General features: G+C 35.7%; 3 protein-coding genes across 4 annotated transcripts; 1 reads left to right on the plus strand and 2 right to left on the minus strand.

The window, feature by feature from the left end:
* The first annotated feature begins 969 nt into the window (after positions 1-969).
* On the plus strand, positions 970-9174 carry LOC110780103 (phosphate transporter PHO1 homolog 10-like). 2 transcript variants are annotated; one of them, XM_056828790.1, is made up of 8 exons: positions 970-1153; positions 3254-3292; positions 3367-3463; positions 3575-3800; positions 3913-3987; positions 4085-4129; positions 4217-4333; positions 8647-9174. In XM_056828790.1, the coding sequence occupies exons 3-8, from the start codon at positions 3438-3440 to the stop codon at positions 8650-8652; spliced, it is 495 nt and encodes a 164-aa protein (XP_056684768.1). In that variant the 5' UTR covers positions 970-1153; positions 3254-3292; positions 3367-3437; the 3' UTR covers positions 8653-9174. The 2 variants fall into 2 exon arrangements, with proteins under 2 accessions (XP_056684768.1, XP_056684767.1); XM_056828789.1 differs by lacking the exon at positions 8647-9174 and adding an exon at positions 6899-7038.
* Positions 9175-11957: 2783 nt separating this feature from the next.
* Positions 11958-13190, minus strand: LOC130460801 (uncharacterized). Its single transcript, XM_056828366.1, has 3 exons — positions 12977-13190; positions 12803-12864; positions 11958-12708 (listed from the first exon to the last, which is right to left on the minus strand). Exons 1-3 carry the CDS (start codon positions 13188-13190, stop codon positions 12199-12201), a joined length of 786 nt encoding a protein of 261 aa, XP_056684344.1. The 3' UTR covers positions 11958-12198.
* A 1735-nt stretch (positions 13191-14925) lies between these two features.
* On the minus strand, positions 14926-16327 carry LOC130460803 (F-box protein SKIP23-like). The gene has a single exon (XM_056828367.1). It carries the CDS (start codon positions 16090-16092, stop codon positions 14926-14928), a length of 1167 nt encoding a protein of 388 aa, XP_056684345.1. The 5' UTR covers positions 16093-16327.
* Positions 16328-20799: the final 4472 nt, after the last annotated feature.

Raw genomic sequence — 20799 nt, forward strand, 5'->3', positions numbered from 1 at the left:
TCTTCGTTCTTTACGTTTGGTATTTTGCACGCATTTTGACGACTAATTAATGTGCATTGAGATTCCTCTATTTCTTTTATTTAAACAAGGAAAATTAGGTTTATTTATAATGTTTTCACTTTTAGCAAAATTCTGATATTGGGAAAATAAAAATAATAATTAATGTTCATATGGAAAAGTGTGAGAGATTAAATGACCAAATAAATTTAATTGGTTAAAATAATAATTGGACACAAATTTTGATAGAATATTTAAATATTTATGTGATAATATAAAAGGAAATGTAAAGAACATTTTGAGACAACCAAAGAGAAAAACGTAAAGAACAAAAAGAGACGGCTGAAGTAACATTTAATAGTTTTTCTACTCCGTAATACGTAGTTAAAAATATTGGTTATTAAAGTTAAACATTGACGAGCGTGTCCAGTTAAATCAAGACAAATAAGGCGTGTTATTTGGTTGAAATATTTATCCGTAATTTTTTCCCTCGAGAATTAGTTCTGGATGTCACAAATTTGCTGATAACATGGAGTAATGTTGATGCAAATTCAGAACAAGGGTTATGTAAACAATTGTTACGATTTGCCTCAACAAGACAAAAAAAAATTCATTTTTTTTCTTTCGATTTTACTAATAAAAAGGATAATTTGCGAATTACTACCTACCTTGTTTGAGGATTTGTGAATTACTACCTACATCTTTAAAAGTTGTAAATTACTATCTATTTCTTTAATTATTGTTGCCAATTACTACCTATTTATCATTTAATCTATTTATCATTGAAAAAACACCTTATATAGTAGTAGGAGTGGTAATAAACTAATAAACACACGTCTTAGGATCGGATTCCGTTAAAAAATCAAGTTTCCGGCTTTAACTTCCGTTTTTACCCACTAACCATGCGCGTGTATGGCACTCAAATTTTGTGACTCACTCGCCTCATTTCCCCCCTTTCTAATGTACTATTGTACTACCCCTTCACCTCCTTCCTCTTACTCCCAGCGCCATTGCTCCTGAACTACTGAGCAACAAAAACCCTAACCCCATTTTTGTTCTCTCTCTCTTTCTACTGTTTCCATCTGCTGTCTCTCTCTTGTATCTTAGCTCAGTTGAAATTAATCTTCAACTTGTGTGGAAGGGCAGCAAGAGGAAGGTAAATACTTCCACCCAAATTTTCTACTTCATTTTAATAAAAGTGGTCCAAATTCCAAAATTGTTGCTTTTCCCCACAAATTAAATAATTCAATTAGAATCTAGAAATATGCCATATGAATTGATTAAGCTAATTAAATTGTGATTGTCTCCTAAACTAGTAACAGTGTGATGATTAGTACGTTAATTATGTGAATGTTTTAATTAGTCAACTTTTGTGTCTTACTTGTTGTATTTAATAGGATGCTCACTAAAAATCTCATCTTGTATTCAAATACTGATTAAGACTAGTGTTAATCTGAAGATTTGGCATGGGGGTGAATTTGGGAATTAACAAGAAACAAAGGATAATATGATTGGGGGGAAGTTGTTAATTAAGGAAGGTGCAACTGAAATTATATTACTTTCGTTAAACTCATTGTCAAGGATTACTTTGGAGAAAACAAATGGATTATTATTGATGTGGTAAAAAGATGGCCGTAGGCGGGGCTTCGGGCCGAGCCCTGTGTCGTGGCCAAAATGGTCCAGGCCCACTCTCCATTGTGCCAGTCCGGGTCGGGCTGAAAAGTTCAAAATAGGGTCCAGGCCCACATGCTTTCATGTCGGCTCGAGTCTTCGTGTCTACGCCTAATTTTTACAAATTTTAGCGTGCTTTGTCGTCCGTGTCTCGTTGTGCCTTTTCCAAAAACTGCTACCCAGGCCCGACCCGTCCCACGACTTCGTGCTTGTGTCGGGCCGTGCTTTTTCGTGCCCATGTCGGGCTTGGTTTTTTTGTATCGGGTCGGGTCTCGCCTCAGGTATAGACAAAAGGGGAAGTTAAGTGACAGATCTCTGGCACTTTAACAAGTAAGGCCACTAGAATAGTTAAGCAAGTATGAAATTTATACAATTATACACAAAATTTAGGAATGCCGTAACTAAAATTACATTACGAAATTTTCCGCCCGGGGGGCGGGCCCACCCAATTCATACAAAACATCCGCCAGTTTTATCTTTTAGGCGCCTGATATTTTTTTCTTTGTTCTTAAGTATTTCTTTCGGGTTTTGCTATTCTGGTTGCTTTGTGAACTGTCTTTTTTTTTCTCTTTTTGACATAAACTTAAAGAGCTTTTTGAACTGTCAATTTGTGCTGAATCTTGGTTTATGAGTGTTTCGGAAATTACCTACTATTGGACAGTGGGACTCATGGGAGTATATATGTCATATTATGATTATTTGTTATTACATATTTCGTGTATAGAAAAACCCATTATTAAGCATTTTCTTTCTGACAAAGTTGATTTCTAGAGTTGTGGCGATTTTCATTTTATTTTGTTATTATTATCATTATTATTATTATTGTTGTTGTTGTTGACTTGTTGTTATTACTCCATAATAATAATAATTATTATTATTAATTTTTAACTATGGTTATTATTGATGATAAAGTACAAATGGGCGTGGTGGCTAAAGTTTGAGTGATATAGAGTCATACGTAGAAGATCAATGGCTGGTATATAGGTTAGTATGTCGAGTCAATTCGGGTCCTATAGGATCGAGTCAAATTTTGGCGGGTCTAGTTCGACCACAAGACGATGATCCACATAGGCCTAAGGTCTCTAGGTGGTGATGTAAGTGATGCTAATGGTGGTCTGGTTATCATTGTTGGCCGGTGGGTTTAATTTACATGCATTAAATGGGTTATGCTAAAGGTGTTGAACCAAATTAAAATTATCAGCATATTATTATTGTTCTGTTTGAGTATGCCGTAACGTGTTGTGATAAGATATGGGGTTTGACAATTTTATATGCAAAATGCTTGCTTCCCTTAATCTTGAGTTTTAATAGCTTAAGAATGTTTTGATCTTTGTTTTATCTTCTTGTACGTGTTTCTATCATCGCTTAAAAGGTAATAATCATATCGTGTCATTGATGATTAATTTCTTTCTTCGTTTCTGAACCAAGAATGTGTTTTCTTACTGGGATTGAGTTTGTTTTCGATATATCATGTCAATGATGTCATAGGTTCTCTGTTTTTTCTTGCTTGTTGCAATTTGTACATATATTGCATTCTTTGTTTGCTCTGAATTCGGCCATCTAAGTACATTATGTTTCATTTCAGACCAATTAAAAAGAAAAGAGAGAGTAAACTTTTGTTCAGGTATGTAGCAGCAAATGCCATACTCGTGTATTACATAATCCAGGATAATGCATGTGTTTTGTTGCTCATTTTAGGCTTCTTTGCTGGTACTTGCCATTATTCTTTTAACAAGAGCGAGCAAGGAAAGTTGTGGAGGAAGGACGACATGGAGGAAGTGTTTGGACTTTACAGGCATGTTAGATCTTTTGATACATAGTTTAAGATTTGGTATAAAATTATTACACCTTATCATTTTTCCACAATTGTTGTATCGATCCTCATTGAAAATGGACTTCATTGCAGATCATTACTGTATATAGTCCTACATATATTCATGTATGGTGTAGACATATACTCATGGGGACACTATCAAGTCAATTATGCACTTATATCAGGGCAAATGGGTTCTCAAAAAGTGTTCCTTCTCAGCACTATGCTTGCGGTTCCTCCTATTGTTGGCTTCATAGCAAACTCGATATTTAGTCACAGCAAGTGGTATGCCCAACTCATCCCCCTGGCAGTGCTTTTGGTAAGAAAACGTATCTAAATGCATTATCCTCAATGTAAAGAAACCCAAATGTCCATAAAGGGGAGACAGAACTGGACTTCTCTAAGCAAATGGTATAAATATTTTGGTGCAGGTGTTTGTTGTTATCTGCATCATAAATGACTCAAGCCGATATGTGATCAAACGTCTATGTCAATCTCTCTATGGGGTAATGTTTACAAGAAACCCAAATGCATTTGGATTGATCTAGCTTATTATATATCAATGTCATTCAGTCATTCACTTTCCATTTCTTTCTTTTTCAGGTCACATTTTTGGACTTTTTCTTGGTAGACCAGCTAACCAGTCAGGTTTTTCTTTTTCTTCTTACCTGAGCTGAACTGATGGAAAATGCATATACTTGATTATGTTTTGATTTTTTTTCTTTTCCTAATCAGGTTCCGGCAATGAGGGGTTTTGTGTCCTATGTTTGCCACTACATCAGCCCACCGAGTTTACACACCTTTCTTCATTATGCAGTGGCAATCTTACCTTACGGCATACGTGCCTTGCAGGTGTGTTTTCGTTTTTTATGAGTAATTTATAATGCTGATTTTAGTCTTAGTTTTTAGGGAAATTCTAGGTGGTAGACCTCTTAAAGGGTGGAAATAGAAAAACCATAGTTTTAAATATGGCCATGTGGTTCTAATTTACTGATTACGGTGACCTTTATGATGATTTATGTGGTTAAATCACGTAATTACTAACCTAGCCTCCACTTTATAAGCATATAATTATCATTGGGACTCAGAAGTGCATCTTTATAGAATCTAGAGATGGAGGGATTTCTTACGCCATATTAGCCGGCATAATCATATTTCTTTTGCATGAAAAAGAAAGAGAATTAGCATTGTTTAGTACTCTCTTTCATTCATTCTCTTGCTAGTTTCGAGATAGGTGAGGATGGGAGTATTTGTGTTATTTGATGACTTAGGTTGGTTAGGAACTTAGGATCGTAGGACGTTTTTGGAAACTTTTTTTTTTGTAATTAGAATCCCTAACTACCGTATCATCTAAAATAGCTTGAATAGCTTGTTGAGAATCCGAGCACATGATGACATTTGAGCATCCCCTAGTTTCAACCTGCTGCAGACCCATAAGAATGGCTCTAATTTCACCTGAAAGCACTTATTGGATTCTCCCTTTAAAGCCAAAGCCCCATAGCCAGTTTCCTTCTGAGTTACGAGCTACCCTGCCATACCTGAATAGTCACCTGCCTTAACAAAGGAGACATCGCAATTGACTTTAAACCAAGGGTAAAGGGGGGGCTGCCATCTGATCTCAAGTGTAGTAGAAGAAGGTTGGTTGATAGGGCTGCAATTCCTTGAAGTGTGAAATTCCCAGGCTAAAGCCCGGGCTTCAAGAATGCACTTATCTGGTGTTGTTCGATGATTTTAGAATACGCCCTCATTTCTCCTTAACCAAAATTTCCATAAGATAAAGGCGAAAAGAGTTTGCCAAGGAAGACCAATGTTGTCAATTTGAGATTTGGAACTTGATTCATCCATTTGCAGCAGCTGTAGACATAATAGCCTATGAGTAGAATATTGAAGCACTTGTTCTGTAATTGCATTTGATTATTGGCGGTATGAATGGTTTTCGTCGGTAGCATACAATATATCTGGTTATAAAACTCTTAGGATTTAGCAAGTTATAGGACTCTTAGGATTACATTTGATGCACTTAAATCATGTTTGTGGAATTAAGGTCTGACTTAAGGTTAAATATATACTTGACAGCTACTGCAGTGTTGAGGGCTGAGTCAATGGTGATAAATATTTAGTTTATTATTGAGCTGCATTTGTAGTGTGTTCGAATACGTGGGTTTGGAGAAAACATAATGTGGATTGTAAACTAGTTTGATTCCTAGGACAAATAATAAAGTTATCAAATAAGCAATTAGAGCTATCACATTCAGAACTTAATTCTGACAAAAACTTCTTGTTCAATACTACAGATGTTTGACATACATAATTTACCAAAATCAAATTTCATTGTTCTACATAAGTTAGAGAACTAAACACGTGAAAAAAAACAAGCTAGATATTCGCCTTTTCCTTTCTCCTGCTGACCCAAGTTGAAACAGGTTGTGATGGAGACTCAATAATAGGTTAGTAATTGCGTGATATACCCACATAAATCATCATTTTTTTGACAGGGAAAACTGTGATTTCATTACTCAATCAATGCCTTATCCATCATGACAAGGGGGCTAATATCAGTAGGGCATTCCTCCATCCAGACTAGGACCTCTTCAAAATGTAGAGAAGCCTTCACCATAGCGTTTGCCACATTATTGCAAATTCTTAGTGCAAAATTAAACATACAGGCAGAAAAAGATTGAGCTAAATTACAAATATCATTCACTGTAACTTGAGTTCTTGATTTCTCATTGGTTCTGGACTGCCGTAGCTTCACCAACACCAAGCAGTCAGACTCCACTTGCACATTTCTGAACCCTGCATCGAAAGCATAGCGAAGCCCAAACCACACTGCTTCTGCTTCTGTGATCCTTGCACTCCTGCTTCGTCCAGCAGACATTAGGACATCTCCCACCCCGTCTCTAACCACCATACCCAACCCTATCTTCCCATCCAAAGAGACTGCAGCATCTGTGTTAATCTTGTAAACTCCATTAGGCGGTCTGGACCTCCCTCCCTGTAGTTTCTTCTAGCCCTCCCTCTCTCTTCTCTGCCGCAATGGCTTCTCCTAAGAGGCTAGTTGTTCTTGTTACCACCACTCTTGGGTCCACTCTTTTCCTCTCTAGACCCATAGATTACGTGCATTCCACATTTGCCAAGTAAGTAAAATTACCAACTCCCACGAGAACTCCATGGTACACTACTTTGCGAAGTCTACTCACCACTCCCAGAAACTACCCTCCCAATTGCTAACCTCCAGCCTAACAGGGGATAATCTCCATATAATCTTGCTCTCCCTGCACATAAGCACCATATGGATGATATTTTCCTGACCTTCACCGCATCTAGGGCAAGTGTTATCAAGTGTTGAATTTTCCATACAAATTCAAGGTTTTCAAAATTGTGATAGTTCTATGCATGTTCTGTTTATGCTGTCAGGTTGGAGAATGAACAAAATCAACAACCAGATGGTGATGGTGATGGTGATGGTGATGCCGGTATTGATGAAGCAGAACCAATAATTCCTCCGTCAGTGACTAGTGAAGCAGAACTAATAATTCTCCCGTCAGTTACTGATGAAGCAGGTGATGCTGTTACTTATGAAGCAGAACCTGATGCTGTTACTGGTGAAGCAGAACCTGATGATGCTGTTACTGGTGAAGCAGAACCTGATGATGCTGTTACTGGTGAAGCAGAACCTGATGATGCTGTTACTGGTGAAGCAGAACCAGGTGATGCTGTTACTGGTGAAGCAGAACCAGGTGATGTTGGTGATGTTGGTACTGGAGAAGCAGAACCAGCAGCAGTTCAATCGTCCGAAGAAGAATTGGCTTAAGTATGTCGTAGTTTTGTATTCAGCTACTCAAATACAATTATAGGTTCTTTTTGACACGGAACATTCGTAAACAAAGTACTTGATTTTCATATGTAATAGAGACATACTTGCTAGGGCTTTAGAATCAGTGGCCACAAGTACAACTCATTATTTGGAATATGCTATGTCAGACTTGATCAGGTATATGAACTTGAAATAGAAAAAGCTCGATTATAGGGTATGAAAGAATTGAATCCTTTTTTATAATTGAAAATATGTTGGTTATGATCTGATAATCGCCATAAAGCTGTCAAAATAAGATAATTAGGATTAGGAATCTAAAAACCTGCCACTTGATGATTTAAGTGTTGGGATTTTAAGATAAACGAAAGAGAGGAATAGAGAGCATAAAACACTTTAACTTATTGGTTGAATAAAATCGTGAAATACAAGAAGTTTACTGCCTATTAAATAGGCTACAAAGAAAACTGGATCTAGCTTTGAACGTGGAGTATTAATGCCCCACTTGTTTAATTAAGAAAACGTAATTAAATAACTACTACGAAGTAATTGACTAAGTAAAACCATAACTATATTGAGTACCTTCAACATTAAGTGACTAATACTTGAGTTATATCAAATCTCCACCCAAAGATTGCCCAAAATTCAGTTCAGAAGGAACCAGACTATATCTTCCATTCACTCCTGCATCCACATTACATATAATGGTTTTATCTACTATGTTTCCATGTCTTAACAAAATCTTCTGCAACACTGGGCCTAAACTAGATCTAACATTGAGTCCTTTGAATTTGATAGTTGAGGTATTATCACTTCCGTTGCTCTGTGGATATAAAGAAGAGGTATTAATTACAAGCTCATGTACATAAGTATAACACAAATTAAAATGGGGTTACAAACGTGATTAAGTACCTGAATTACGTCAGCACTGGTAATTGTTCGTATGATTTCCTGCCCTGCTAAACAAGAAAATTCAATCTGTTACTCCTATAATTTAAGACTAGCAGAAAGAATGGAATTATAAGTAGTAGTAGTAGGGTGAATCGGACAAAAGAGTTACCATCTTCAGTACTGCATCCATTACATTGTTCATAGTAGACTGATTTTGTTCCACAGCAAAATCAAAGGATTCTTTGCTTCCCTTTATCCTCTTCAAATTCCCTGTTAACAGAAAGTTGGGGAGTAAATAATTTAGCCCAAGTTCAATCACTTAAGTAAGTTGAGCCATTCAAAAAGCAGTCTGTGATTTCCTCGAAACGAAGGGTGAGAAAGTTGACATGATTTCAACATATAGATGTAATACATTCAAGGAACAGCTTCTAGTTTCACTGTTTCAGTCATTGTGTTGTAGGGTTAGAAGATCGACATGATTTCCCATAAAAAAAATGAAAAAAACACTCAACAAAGAGAAGGATCAATCAATGAAGAATTGAAGATTACTGTCATGAATTACCTTTGAGAATGTGAATGTAAGGAAGATGGTTGAGCCTGCAAAACCCAAGGAGAGATTGACCAAAGATTCATAGGGAATCCAGAATAAGAGGAAATCGATTTGAAAGCATCAAGTCCTCCAAGCTTGAACATCATAATGTCTACTTCAGCATCGAGTTGAGAAGACTTCCACCTCATTTTTGTATACAAAGGAAAATCCATCGTAAGAGAAGATGATGCAGTTACTCAGTTGGCAGCCACAGAAAAGAGAAGATGATCATCATCATCCTTAAATTTATACATCTCAACCCAAACGCAACTCTTGTCATGATCGTAACAAAATATGTAAACTTTAACCATTTCCATTTCCCTAGTGATCAAATACAGCTTTCCTTGCTGATCTAAAATATGAGCAGACCTTGGAAAACCCACAATATCATCAAAGATGTTAACAGAATCGTATGACATATTAAAAAATGGTACAAATTTCTTCATCCCCTCTTCCCCTTCGTACAAAATCTGCTCAAATGCAGGGTAGCTACCTAGAAAACCCGAGTTTTCTAAAATAAATTGAGAACATTCATTGACAGAGGAAACAAATTGATCTGGAAATAACAACACTTTACTTTAGGAGAAAACAGAAGAAGAACAACCCTGCTTCCCAACATCAGCTAAATGGTAAGCGTTGGCGAGCTTGTGAGTCGTCTGAAATTGAGTTAAGTCGAGATTATCAGGAGCATTGACAAGTCGAGATTATTTATATTCATCCTCTTAATTTATGTTGGAAATATCTAATTAACTTTCTCATCTTCCTATGGTCTTTATATTTCCAACTCAAATCATACTTCGTAACAATGACTTGTGTTATTAAAATGATAATTATTTAGGAACGGAAAAAATTCGTTAAAGTGACACACATCTAATATACATATATAAAGGAGGCATATTTGCTGAACTATTAGAGCGCCACCTAAGATTACTAATGGTTTCGGCCAATAAAAAATAAGATTTTTAATTTATTTTTGAATTAAAAAAATCGAGTGCCACGTAGATAATTAATTAGGTGCCACGTAGATATTTAAATTAATTAATTAATTATTAATATATACAATTACATCCAAAATCAAACGTTCTAATAATTAAAAAATAAATCTAATATAAAATTCATCCAAAATCAAACATTAATCTAAAATAAAATTCAAACAAAAATCAAACATTAATCCAATATTAGAGAGCCACGTAGGAAATCTAATGGTTTCAGCCAATGAAAAATAAGACTTCAAAATTATTTTTGAATAAAAAAAGTCGAATGCCACGTAGATAAATAATTAGGTGCCACGTAAATATTTTTATTAAATAATTATTAATATTTCTTATATACAATTTCATCCAAAATCAAACACTATAATAATTAAAAAATAAATCTAAAATGAAATTCAATCCAAAATAAAAAATCAATTTAATCTAATATATAAAATATAGCAGTTGATATATATAGGTGTTTTATTTTAACGTAACAATTTAATAGAAACCGTGCATCGCACGGGCTAAATTCTAGTTTAATAATAAACGGAGTATTATACTACGCACGACGTTAACCATTTATATGTTTAATTTAATATTTGTAACAAAATAAAGTTGTTATTTTGAGAATATATACAGAGTAGATTAACATAATAAACGGAGTATTATACTACGCACGACGTTAACCATTTATATGTTTAATTTAATATTTAAAATAAAGTTGTTATTTTGAGAATATATACAGAGTAGATTAACATTTATTTTTAACATTAGGAAAAAAAATTATGGTCAGAATGAGCCAATCAGGTTGCGGGGTAAGGTTGCGTACGTCCGACTTCCCTTACCCCGCTTCTTGCGGGAGCCTCTTTAAAACAATGTCGTAATGGGGTAATGATAATGAATGAATGAGCCAATCAGGTTTATGAATAATACAAAAGCTAAAGTGAAACAACTTAAAAAAATCGGAGGAAGTAGGTTGCATACTTGCAGTTACAAATTAAATTGGGACATGAGAAAATAAAAATTGGGACATTATTATGACCTCCTCCTCCTCCTCCTCCTCCTCCTCGTCCATCCAAAGTTGATCATTTGGTCATTTTATTACCCCCTTCAACTCACCTTTGTATCAACTCTATTACGTTCTCCAGAGTAATAAATTTGATTAATAAATAATTTACGTGTTGCACGGGCTATATAAGCAGAAAATAATTTATGACCAATGTGGCCTTGATTTGCTGGATATGTATATTATAGATGCCATATTCGGGCTTCGAATTGTAAGCTACGGAGTAAATTGTTGAAATTTTAAATATTCTTCCACCTAAATTTATCTTGAAACCCCTCATAATCTCTCCCTTTTCAAGGTTCTTCTTGTTTATAATCTTTGATTATTTATATGAAGGTCAACAGTAGGTAGTTAATTTTGATTTTGAAGATGAAGAGGGGAAAGAAAATATATTAAAACAATAGGTAATATAGTTACATATACCGACGAATAAGATCAACTCCAATTGCAAGCTAATTTGACAATTACAGAATAGCTTGTTATCACACATGAGATTTCAACTTTCAAGCTATTTCATTTTATAGCTAATTTACTTTAATGGATAACAAACTAGCTGGCTATTTAAATCAGTTCGACTTATTAGTTATTACTTAATATTTGGCAACTTTTGACAACTACTTAAATGAAACCACCTGAAGAAATGAAAGTGAAGCTCGTTAAGGGCTTAGGGCAAGTGCAAGAAGAACGAGAATATCTTGTAAGATGACTTCTAGTGTGCTGGTGTAGAATATCTTGTAGAATATCTTGCCATAAAGATTATTTCTGGTGTTTGCATACAGTAGCAAAGAAGTTTTTGCATGCTAATGTTACAGACAAGTAATTTTGAAGCACAAATATGTTCTCTTATTCCTTGCATTGATGTATACTGCTAGTACTATGTTGGGCGTATAGACACTTTCCTTACTGCTGTTTTCATGGTTAGATACTTTGATATATGAAAATCATTCGCTTGATCACCAGATATTAACTATTAAGTTATTAAGCTTGAATATCAACAAGCTTCGGTTTTGAAAGATGAAACAAACCATAATACTCACTGATCCACTTTGTAATTTCGATTACAGGACCATATTCACATCAAACCACATAAAAAAAACATACAATAACAATCTATTAAAGGACATAACTGACTAAAAAACATCTCCAAATAGTAAAATATTTCATAATAATGTACAGAGTACGTATACATCAAGGCAAGCAGAAAAATCATTGCATTCAGCCGGAACAAAAATGGGTATTCAGAACATAACAAAAATAAGCACAAGCAGCAGAAACAGGTACTGTCTGCATTTCTGTTGTCCTTTCGTGTACTGCATAACTGATGAATCCAGTAATATGGCCTACGCATGCATCATCTGACAGTATCAATTACAAAGTCAGCAATCAGCACAAACCCTCCCCTAGGCATTGATCCCGATCAGTTGGCCCAAACAGTGGCAAGCAATCAGAAACAATCTTTCTATCCCTTTTGAGCCCTTCCTTCACTTCAGCAATCTTTTCAAGGAACTTGCGTTCCATATCCCTGGCTACGACTGTGGCCTTGTCAATCTCCGCCAGAACAGCCTCCAATTGCATGCTTTTGTGCAATGCCAAAGCCTTCTCAACAAACGGTACCAACCAATCAACTTTCAGATGCATGAGCTGCAGATCAGATAAGGTGGAACTTAGGTAATGAACTTTGTCCTCAGTCAGGGTCTTTCCCGAGTTGGCTTGTAGAATAAGTACCATCTTTGCTAAAGACTCCAATGCTGTAGCTTTAGTGTCGCAACTACGTATTGCACTCCCTTCAATAACATCCCCATACTTCACCCAAATCTTTTCAAGAACAGGCAGAAAGTCAGATTGGATACCTATGCCAGTGAAGCTCATCATTGAAGCTTTCTTCCTACAAGGCTGCACCAAATATGTAAAAGCTTGACATAAGTCATGTGGATTGGTGAAAGAAAGTATCCCATGGAAACATTGCTGTCTTAAATTTTAATAATACCTGCATTTGATGAGCCTTAGAACTTGTTAAAACAATATTTTCTGGGGTCTGAGGTTCCAAAGCTAAGGAGGAAACGTTTGCCCCGTAAGAAACAAGAAGAACAAAAAGTGTCATTTGAAAAACATAAATCCTAATAGCAAGTAATCTTTAGAATGAATTCATATAAAAGATAACCTTTTCCAAGTTTGTGTACTGCATAGCCGTCTAAGGATGGATCAGAAACAATTTGAGGGGATTGGTTAATCGCAATTTGTTCCTCAAATTCAAATTTCACAGTGGGGGTTGCTTTTTCAGGCCTGATCCGAGATGGTTGGCTGCGGTTATCCACTTGTAGATCTTCCTCCTCCGTAGTATCCCTAAAATTTAAATTTGGCATCAGCTCAACCATTACCTAGATTTGATGCAATACATTGATATCATATAAAGAAAATCTAACACAGTATACTTCAACGAAAAATGTGAAAAGATAATACTCCGCAATAAACTTTGGCAAACAAGTAAAGGAAATAAGCTAAAACAGAACAACATCCAAATCCCTATTGTACTATGTCATCAACACAAATTTCTGCAACCATGTGGAACCATGGAAGTTTGACTAGGTATTCAAAAGTGTAATGGTTTATTTGGAGCCACTAACACATGAAAACAGTTAACCGTCTTGAAGGCTTGCACAGTTTACAGAAGGTGTTTGTGGTTCTACTAGCACCAAAGAGGATCAAGTTAGTTGATTGCCATAAAAAAGGAATTGCAAGCATGTTTTGATGTTGTTTTTGGCTTATTGAAGGAGATTGTACAAATTATTTCTATCTCCAGTGTCAACACCCTATGAACTATTGAACTCTGCCAAGAGCATCTAACCCATCTTCTATTAACAACACAAGAAAATTTCTAGATGAGACTACCCTGCAATGAAAAAGAATTTATGTTTGACCACTGATCCCTAGTTGAAGTTTTACAATGTTTGTTCATAAACAGAATTCCAACCTGAGAAAACATAGACAAATTCGACACAACATTTATGAGTATTATGACCCATAAGTTTTAGAACTACAAGCTGCTTGCCATAATTAAGGAAAAGATTTCAAATTTATAGGTAACCATCAACTACTATCAATCAACATATGACATAAATAACAACACCCAATCAAGCAAGATAAAAAAAAGCTCTAATTCAAGCCAAAGTCAGGGTTACCTGCTGGGTGGAAACGTATCCGAGGGACACTAGGGCTGAGCACGGATCGGATATCCGATCCGAAATCACATTACGGATCGGATATCCGTATCTGAAAAACCTAAAATATGATATCCGTATCTGATCCGAAATTTTCGGATATTTGATATCCGATATCCGAAAATTTTCGGATCAGATATTGACGGATATCCGATATCCAACAAAGCTGTTGAGAAATGCTTTACTAGTTTTCTTCCTTTTCAAAGAGTACCAATTCAACATTAAAATTCTGATGATTAATTCAAAATTTACAATCGATGCTTGAGAAAATGTGCAAGTAATACAACTAAAACCCTTAACAAATGAAACCCACAAAAAATCGATTCATTTACAACAAGATGTCAGCAACAACAAATTAAATAACAAAAAAAACGTAGATCTATATATGTTGTTGCTACTCTGCTAGTGCTTGGAATCTTAATTTCATTTTTTTTCCCAAAATGTGATCTTATCTTGATCAATCTTTAGATCGCCAATCATTAATTATGAGAAGGGAAAGTAAGAAAATAAAACTTAAAAGATAGTAACCTGTTAATGCTGGAAATTGATACTTTGTGAATAACTGTTGAATATGAAGGAGAAAGGTGGTTAGCAGGTTAGGTTTTGGGTAGGGTGGAGTGAAGTTGGGCGGCTGAGGTCTAGGGAGGTGAGGAAAATAGTAGATGGGCAGTGGGTATTAGAACAATGGGCTTTGAGAATATTTATTCGCCCAAAACATCTTATTTCGGATAATTTTTCGGATATCGGATATCCGAAAATTCTAATTTTGATATCTGAATTACTATCCGATATCCGCTTTTTCGGATCGGATATCTGATCCGAAAGTTAATTTCGGATCAGATATCCAAAAAATCGGATCAAATACGGATCGGATTTTCGGATAATCGGATTTTCAGATAATTTTGCTCAGCCCTAAGGGACACCATGTTGAAGGTGGCCACAGCATACAAGAAATGGCCTCGAAGTTTGACTTATGTATCTTTTTAACTACATCTTCTAAACAAGAAATGTAAATCCCAAAATTTTCAGCCACTTCTATGCATTTAGACCGTAACGGGTTCATACATGAACTGGTAACAATAAAATTCCCTTTATCCCATAAAAGATTCTCAGTGGAGAGGAAAAAGCAACAATCAATACTCAAAAACATGATCCTATCTCCTAGAGTTTGCACTGCCTCCCATTTCTTTTGCACTTCATTCAACCTGTAAACCTTGATAACATCTTTAACAACTAAGAGGAGTTCTTGACACGATTCAACCAGTTGAATCGCGTTATCAGGAGCACAAACGAAACAATCCACAACAGTATCAGTCACCTTGAATGTCAAATGATCGATGACATACAAATTCCCTCCCCCAGCAACTGCATAAATAGTTCCCTTATAGCATATTATGTCCTTAAACCACAAAAACGAGTTTATGCGTTCGAATTCCCATTTCCCTTCATGTGATTTCAAACCAAACAAATTCCCCAAAGAGTATAACACTGTTGCAGTGAAATCATAGGCAATATGGGAAAATTGATTAGCAGAATTTGAGTAAACAACTTTGCAATCAGAAATTGATCCACTAAAAGACCTAAAACAATATCCTTTACCAATCTCCGAAACCCGGAAATTGGAAAGATTTAGGGTTTTCGGTATACTTTTCTGCAAAATTGAGATGGGATCCCTCGAAATAGGATAGAGAAGACGAAGTTTACCAGGTTGTCTTTCTTCAACCGTTAAAATCCAACCTTTGGCATCAAAATGAAGCTGAGAATCAAGGGGTTTAACTAAAAAAACAGTAATTGGAACAAGATCAATATTATCGTAACCTTGATTATTGAAGGGGAGAGAAACAGGATTAGGGATTTGACGAGGAAAGAAAGGATTTAAAAAGTTAGGGTTTTTCGACAAAGGTAAAGAAGCGCGCCAATTTTTGCATACGGACCGGAACTTGCAGATGTCAATTCGACTTTCAAGGCGTTTTCCGATTAATGCTAAAGTTTTCGGTGGAAGTTCCGACCAAACTGCAGCGTTACTCCGGCCGCCTTCTGTTCGCATCTTCTTCGCCATGATTTTTCTGGTTTTGGAGCGTTAATTTTTGAACTTTCTAATTTAGTCAATTAGAGTCTTATTGGATAAAGGGTCTGATTCAACGAGTCAAAGTTGGACATGGGCTATATCACTATATGGTCGGGTCTGTGGGTTTGGGGTTGAGATTGACTTGGCCCATTTTATTAGTCAACCAGATGAGCCATCAGTTGGGATTTGGGAGGTTTCAAGAAATTTGTGGACCTATATACCCTGGTGTAAAATAAGTTCAGATAAGTTATATTCAGGAAAATTAAAATAAATGAGTTGAAGTAGTTACATATTTACACCCAATAAGTTTATGTGATAAACTTATAATTATACAACGTGTACCCGTCAAATAAAAAAAGGATTATTATACAACGTGTTTTCACCAAAAAATAATTAATTATACAACATATTCTTTTAACCATTTTCCTTTTCTCAAATATTGTTATGGTTAGAAAAACTTATTAGAAAAGACCTTTTAAAACACAAAAATTGTAAGAAATGACCTTGTAAAAAAATATTATGAAATAAGGCCGTATTGGAATTTTTTTGTTGTGAATCAGGACCAAATGTGATTTTTCGGTAGTCAACGACTACTTTCCGGCGTTGACCGTCACGTGACACGCACGTGTTTCATTTTAAACGATTTTTTTTTAAAACACTTCCCTCCATTTTCCCCACACCCCTTAAGTGAACTCTTTTTGAACTTAACTAAACTTATCTTGTCTGAAATAAATTAAAATAAGTCGAACATAGTCTGAATAGTAAAATGGAGGAATATTTTTTTTTTCCATACCTCAAGCTTCACCTTTCCCTTAACTTGAGTGCTTATTAGTGAACTTAAACTTATTTAGGGATTATTTTGCATCTGAGTAATAATAAATACGAAATAATAAATAAATAATACTTGCAATGTTTGGACTTTTGCCACTATTCATATAATCTACTTTGACTATTCGTAGTGTTTTTTATATAAGATAAAACATAGTCATGTAGGATCTTGTTAGATTCGTCTCAATGTGTATTTTCAAAATATCAACTTTTTATAATTTTTGCATAAAGATAATTTAAAATATAAATTATCAAAGTTGTGCATTGGTATGCGTGAAACTAACAAACGTTGCGAGTATTAAAAGACGGAGGAAGTAATAAATGGCGAGTGATAGACTTTACTCACTACTGCAATTCGTTTAATCTAGAATTCTAGTCCGATATAAGGATAACATAACCTTAACCGCCCTACAAATTGCATATATATGTGTTACACCTGTTGCGATTAAAGCGAAAATTAGAACAAACTTATCTGATTCGATGAACTGAACGAAGAACAATTGTTGCGTCGTGGACACCCACTGTCCTAAAAGACGATTCCGCGCTACCTCCCGGTGCAGTAGAACAGAATGCGGTCGCCCTCTAGGATTAGCGCAACTCCGACGTTGTGTGCACTCACAAAGCCGGATGGAGTCAGTATGTATGCCCAAAACCGAGAGCAATTTTGTGTGAGAGTAAGAATGTGTTTTCGTATTTTGTGTGTATGATTTTCTGTGAGAAGGGAACTGAAACTCTGATTTAAATAATTAGAAGGAAAGCATTGCAACAGACAAAAACGGCTGAGGGAATGAATGTTGCAACAGCCAGAAAACGGTCAAAAACATTGATCATAGTAACGGACGTAATTAAAGGCATTTAATCCAACGGTTACGTAATCAATACAGATTCCCGTAACAGTGACTTGCGCAAACCGGTCCAGTTACCAAAAAGAACAAGGTTGACCCACCCCACGCCCGCATTACCAAGTACCAAGTACCAAGTACCAAGTACCAAGTACCAAGTACCAAGTACCAAGTACCAAGTACCGCGGCCCGCGCCCGGCCCGGCGCGCGCGCGTGTGATGTGTCCACCCATACCATTCTCACACTTTCTTAAACAAGAGTTACACTCATTCCCCAATTAATAAACAAGAGGAATATGAAGAGTTTTTCCAATGTGGGACTCTTGAATTATCACTCACCCTTTTTTCCTTTGTGTTTCCCAATGAGAATTTCCAACAACACCTTCCTTGCTTTCTTCTATCCTGTTTTCTTCCTTCACTTCATAGTTCATAAGACTTCAGTTCATATTTCCATCTTTCTTAAACTCGATCAATCGATCTTACTGGATCTTCTAACAACAAGTTGTCCAAATTCTTATAGCAGCATGATGAATTTTGATGATTTTGAGGATAAAATCAATCCAGAAGTGTCCCAGCAAAATAATCAAATTGGCGGCGAGGATGATGATATTGATAAGGGTTGGAAAGAATTGACTCCAAATTCTTATAACAACATGCAAATTGGCGGCGATGATGATTATCAAAGTTGGGAAGAATTGATGGATCTTCTAACAAGTCCTCCAAATTCTTATAGAACCAATCAAATTGACGGCGATGATGGATCTTCTAACAACAAGTTAAGTTGGGAAGAATTGATGGATCTTCTAACAAGTCCTCCAAATTCTTATAACACCAATCAAATTGGCGGCGATGATGGATCTTCTAACAACAAGTTAAGTTGGGAAGAATTGATGGATATTCTAACAACAACTCCTCCAAATTCTTATAACACCAATCAAATTGGCGACGATGATGGATCTTCTAACAACACGTCGATTTGGCCTACATGTTTTTACTTTTCGCATGATTCATTTTTGTAGATTACATTCAAATTCAATTCAATAAAAGCAAAATATGGTTTATACACCCGGGTGCACAATGCTCACTGTGCACCCTATTTTTAAAAGAACATATAGTTCAAACGAAAATGATAAAGGTCGCAACATGCGACCTTTAAGCCATGTCACAATGATGTCATGTCATGCTTATGTGTCATGAATTAAATTGGAAACTAAAATATTTACATATTTTCATAGTAAAAATATTGCATTGATAGTAAAAATATTCTGATGAAGCAAACTTACGTAGCGCCTATATGTACCAATTAAATTCCAACACATAAGATTGCGATAACTAAAAGTTATCGCAACTTGCGACCTTTTATATATCATCACCCTAGTTCAAATGCAAAGAACATATCATTCATATTCATAGAACATATACTAAATGAACATATAGTTCAAATCCATAGTACATATATTGCAAATATTTCATTTGTATATGTACATTGAAATCATTTTTCATGTTCTTTAGATACTCAACAAATGTTCTTTAGGGTGCACCATGAACACTGTGCACCCGGGTGTATAATTCAAACTGCGCAATAAAAGTAGGAAGCTTTGCTTATTTATACTCGATCTTAATTCTTTTGGGTCCGTCCATTAGTGATTAAATTTCTCCTATTTGTTTTAGTCTTTTCAAAAGCGATGTTGTATGACCCTAAATTCGAAGAGACAGGTTCTATTGTCAATTTTGTTTTGCTCTCGAATGCTGGGACTTACGGGTGGACACGAACAAAACTGTACGTGAACAGTTTGGAATTGTTTCGATAAAAATTCGGCTTGAGCTCGATTCGTTTGTAAATGAACCAAGCTTGAGCTTAAATTTATGGTTCGAGAACTAAACGAACCAAACTCAAATTCAATAGCTTTCGGCTCGAAAGCTCGTTAATTTAAGAATAATAATGCATATTTGTGAGATTTTTATATATCATTTAATACCATTGTCCAAACTATTGATTAAACGGTTTTTTCATGAAATGCCCCTGAGGTTTGCAAAAACGCACCAAATACCCTCGCGTCTTTTGAATCACATAATATACCCCTATTTTTTCATACTGTTCATGAGATGCACTTGGAGTTAACGGACGTTAGTCCTCCGTTAGCTGCAGTTTACCATTTTGCCCTTAATATATATTTTTCGACCTAAAATCAAAAAAAAAAAAAATCTCAAACTTCTCTCCAAACTCTTCCTTCGATTCCCTAACCTCAAACATATCTCCCTTTCCGATTTCCATGGCGAACCCACTTCAATTCTTCAATTCATTTCACTTTCCTTGGCCTATCTAATCACACCGATTTCCCTTCGAATTCGATTCAACAATTTCCCAATTCATCTCTCAAGTCGATTAAATCGCTCAAGTTGCACAATTTTTCAATTGTTACTGATTCCGATTTGGGGGTTATTTCCCAGTTCATCACAAATTTGGAGGAGTTGGGTGTAAGTAATCCAAAGGATGATTACTGCGTTACTGGTGTTTCTGGTGGTGGTGGTGCTGCTTTAGGGATCACTGATGAAGGCGTTGATTTGATTGCTTCGAAGCTCCCTCATCTCAGAAAAGTTAATTTGTCTAGTAATTACTTCATTTCTGATAAATCTCTTATTAATCTTTCTGAGAAATGCTTAAATTTGGAGGAGATTATAGTAAACAATTGCAATTTCGTGACTCAAACTGGGTTTGCTTTGCTTTACAAAATTGCCAGAATTTGAATTCTATATCTGTTCTAGGGATGGATTTGGTTTTTTGAGGTTTAGTTCTGAACATTTCAACCGTATATGGGGATCAGATTCAACAGGGGATAGTGCTGTTGAATTAGATACAGTTCCTGCAATGTATGGAATAGTTCTCAAGTTCTCATCCTCAGCTCCATATGGTTCTATACCATCATATCATATCCCATTTCTTCTTGGCGAATCGGCTTTTGAGATCCCCCACAAGAAAGAGTCATTGGACATTGTCCCAGCTGGAATTCAGTCCAATGAAAAGTCAG

This window comes from Spinacia oleracea, chromosome 5 (assembly GCF_020520425.1).
Source record: "Spinacia oleracea cultivar Varoflay chromosome 5, BTI_SOV_V1, whole genome shotgun sequence".
Taxonomy (NCBI): Eukaryota; Viridiplantae; Streptophyta; class Magnoliopsida; order Caryophyllales; family Amaranthaceae; genus Spinacia; species Spinacia oleracea.

Excerpts from the sequence above, each read along its gene's own strand:
- LOC110780103 (XM_056828789.1), top strand. The coding sequence starts at position 3,438 with ATGGAGGAAGTGTTTGGACTTTACAG. Across the intron at positions 3,801-3,912 it reads TCCCCCTGGCAGTGCTTTTG|GTGTTTGTTGTTATCTGCAT; the intron begins GTAAGAAAACGT and ends ATTTTGGTGCAG. Across the intron at positions 4,130-4,216 it reads TAGACCAGCTAACCAGTCAG|GTTCCGGCAATGAGGGGTTT; the intron begins GTTTTTCTTTTT and ends TTTCCTAATCAG.
- LOC130460801 (XM_056828366.1), bottom strand. The coding sequence starts at position 13,190 with ATGGTTGAGCTGATGCCAAATTTAAATTTTAGGGATACTACGGAGGAG. Across the intron at positions 12,865-12,976 it reads AGTACACAAACTTGGAAAAG|CTTTGGAACCTCAGACCCCA; the intron begins GTTATCTTTTAT and ends TTTCCTCCTTAG. Across the intron at positions 12,709-12,802 it reads CTAAGGCTCATCAAATGCAG|CCTTGTAGGAAGAAAGCTTC; the intron begins GTATTATTAAAA and ends TATTTGGTGCAG.
- LOC130460803 (XM_056828367.1), bottom strand. The coding sequence starts at position 16,092 with ATGGCGAAGAAGATGCGAACAGAAGGCGGCCGGAGTAACGCTGCAGTT.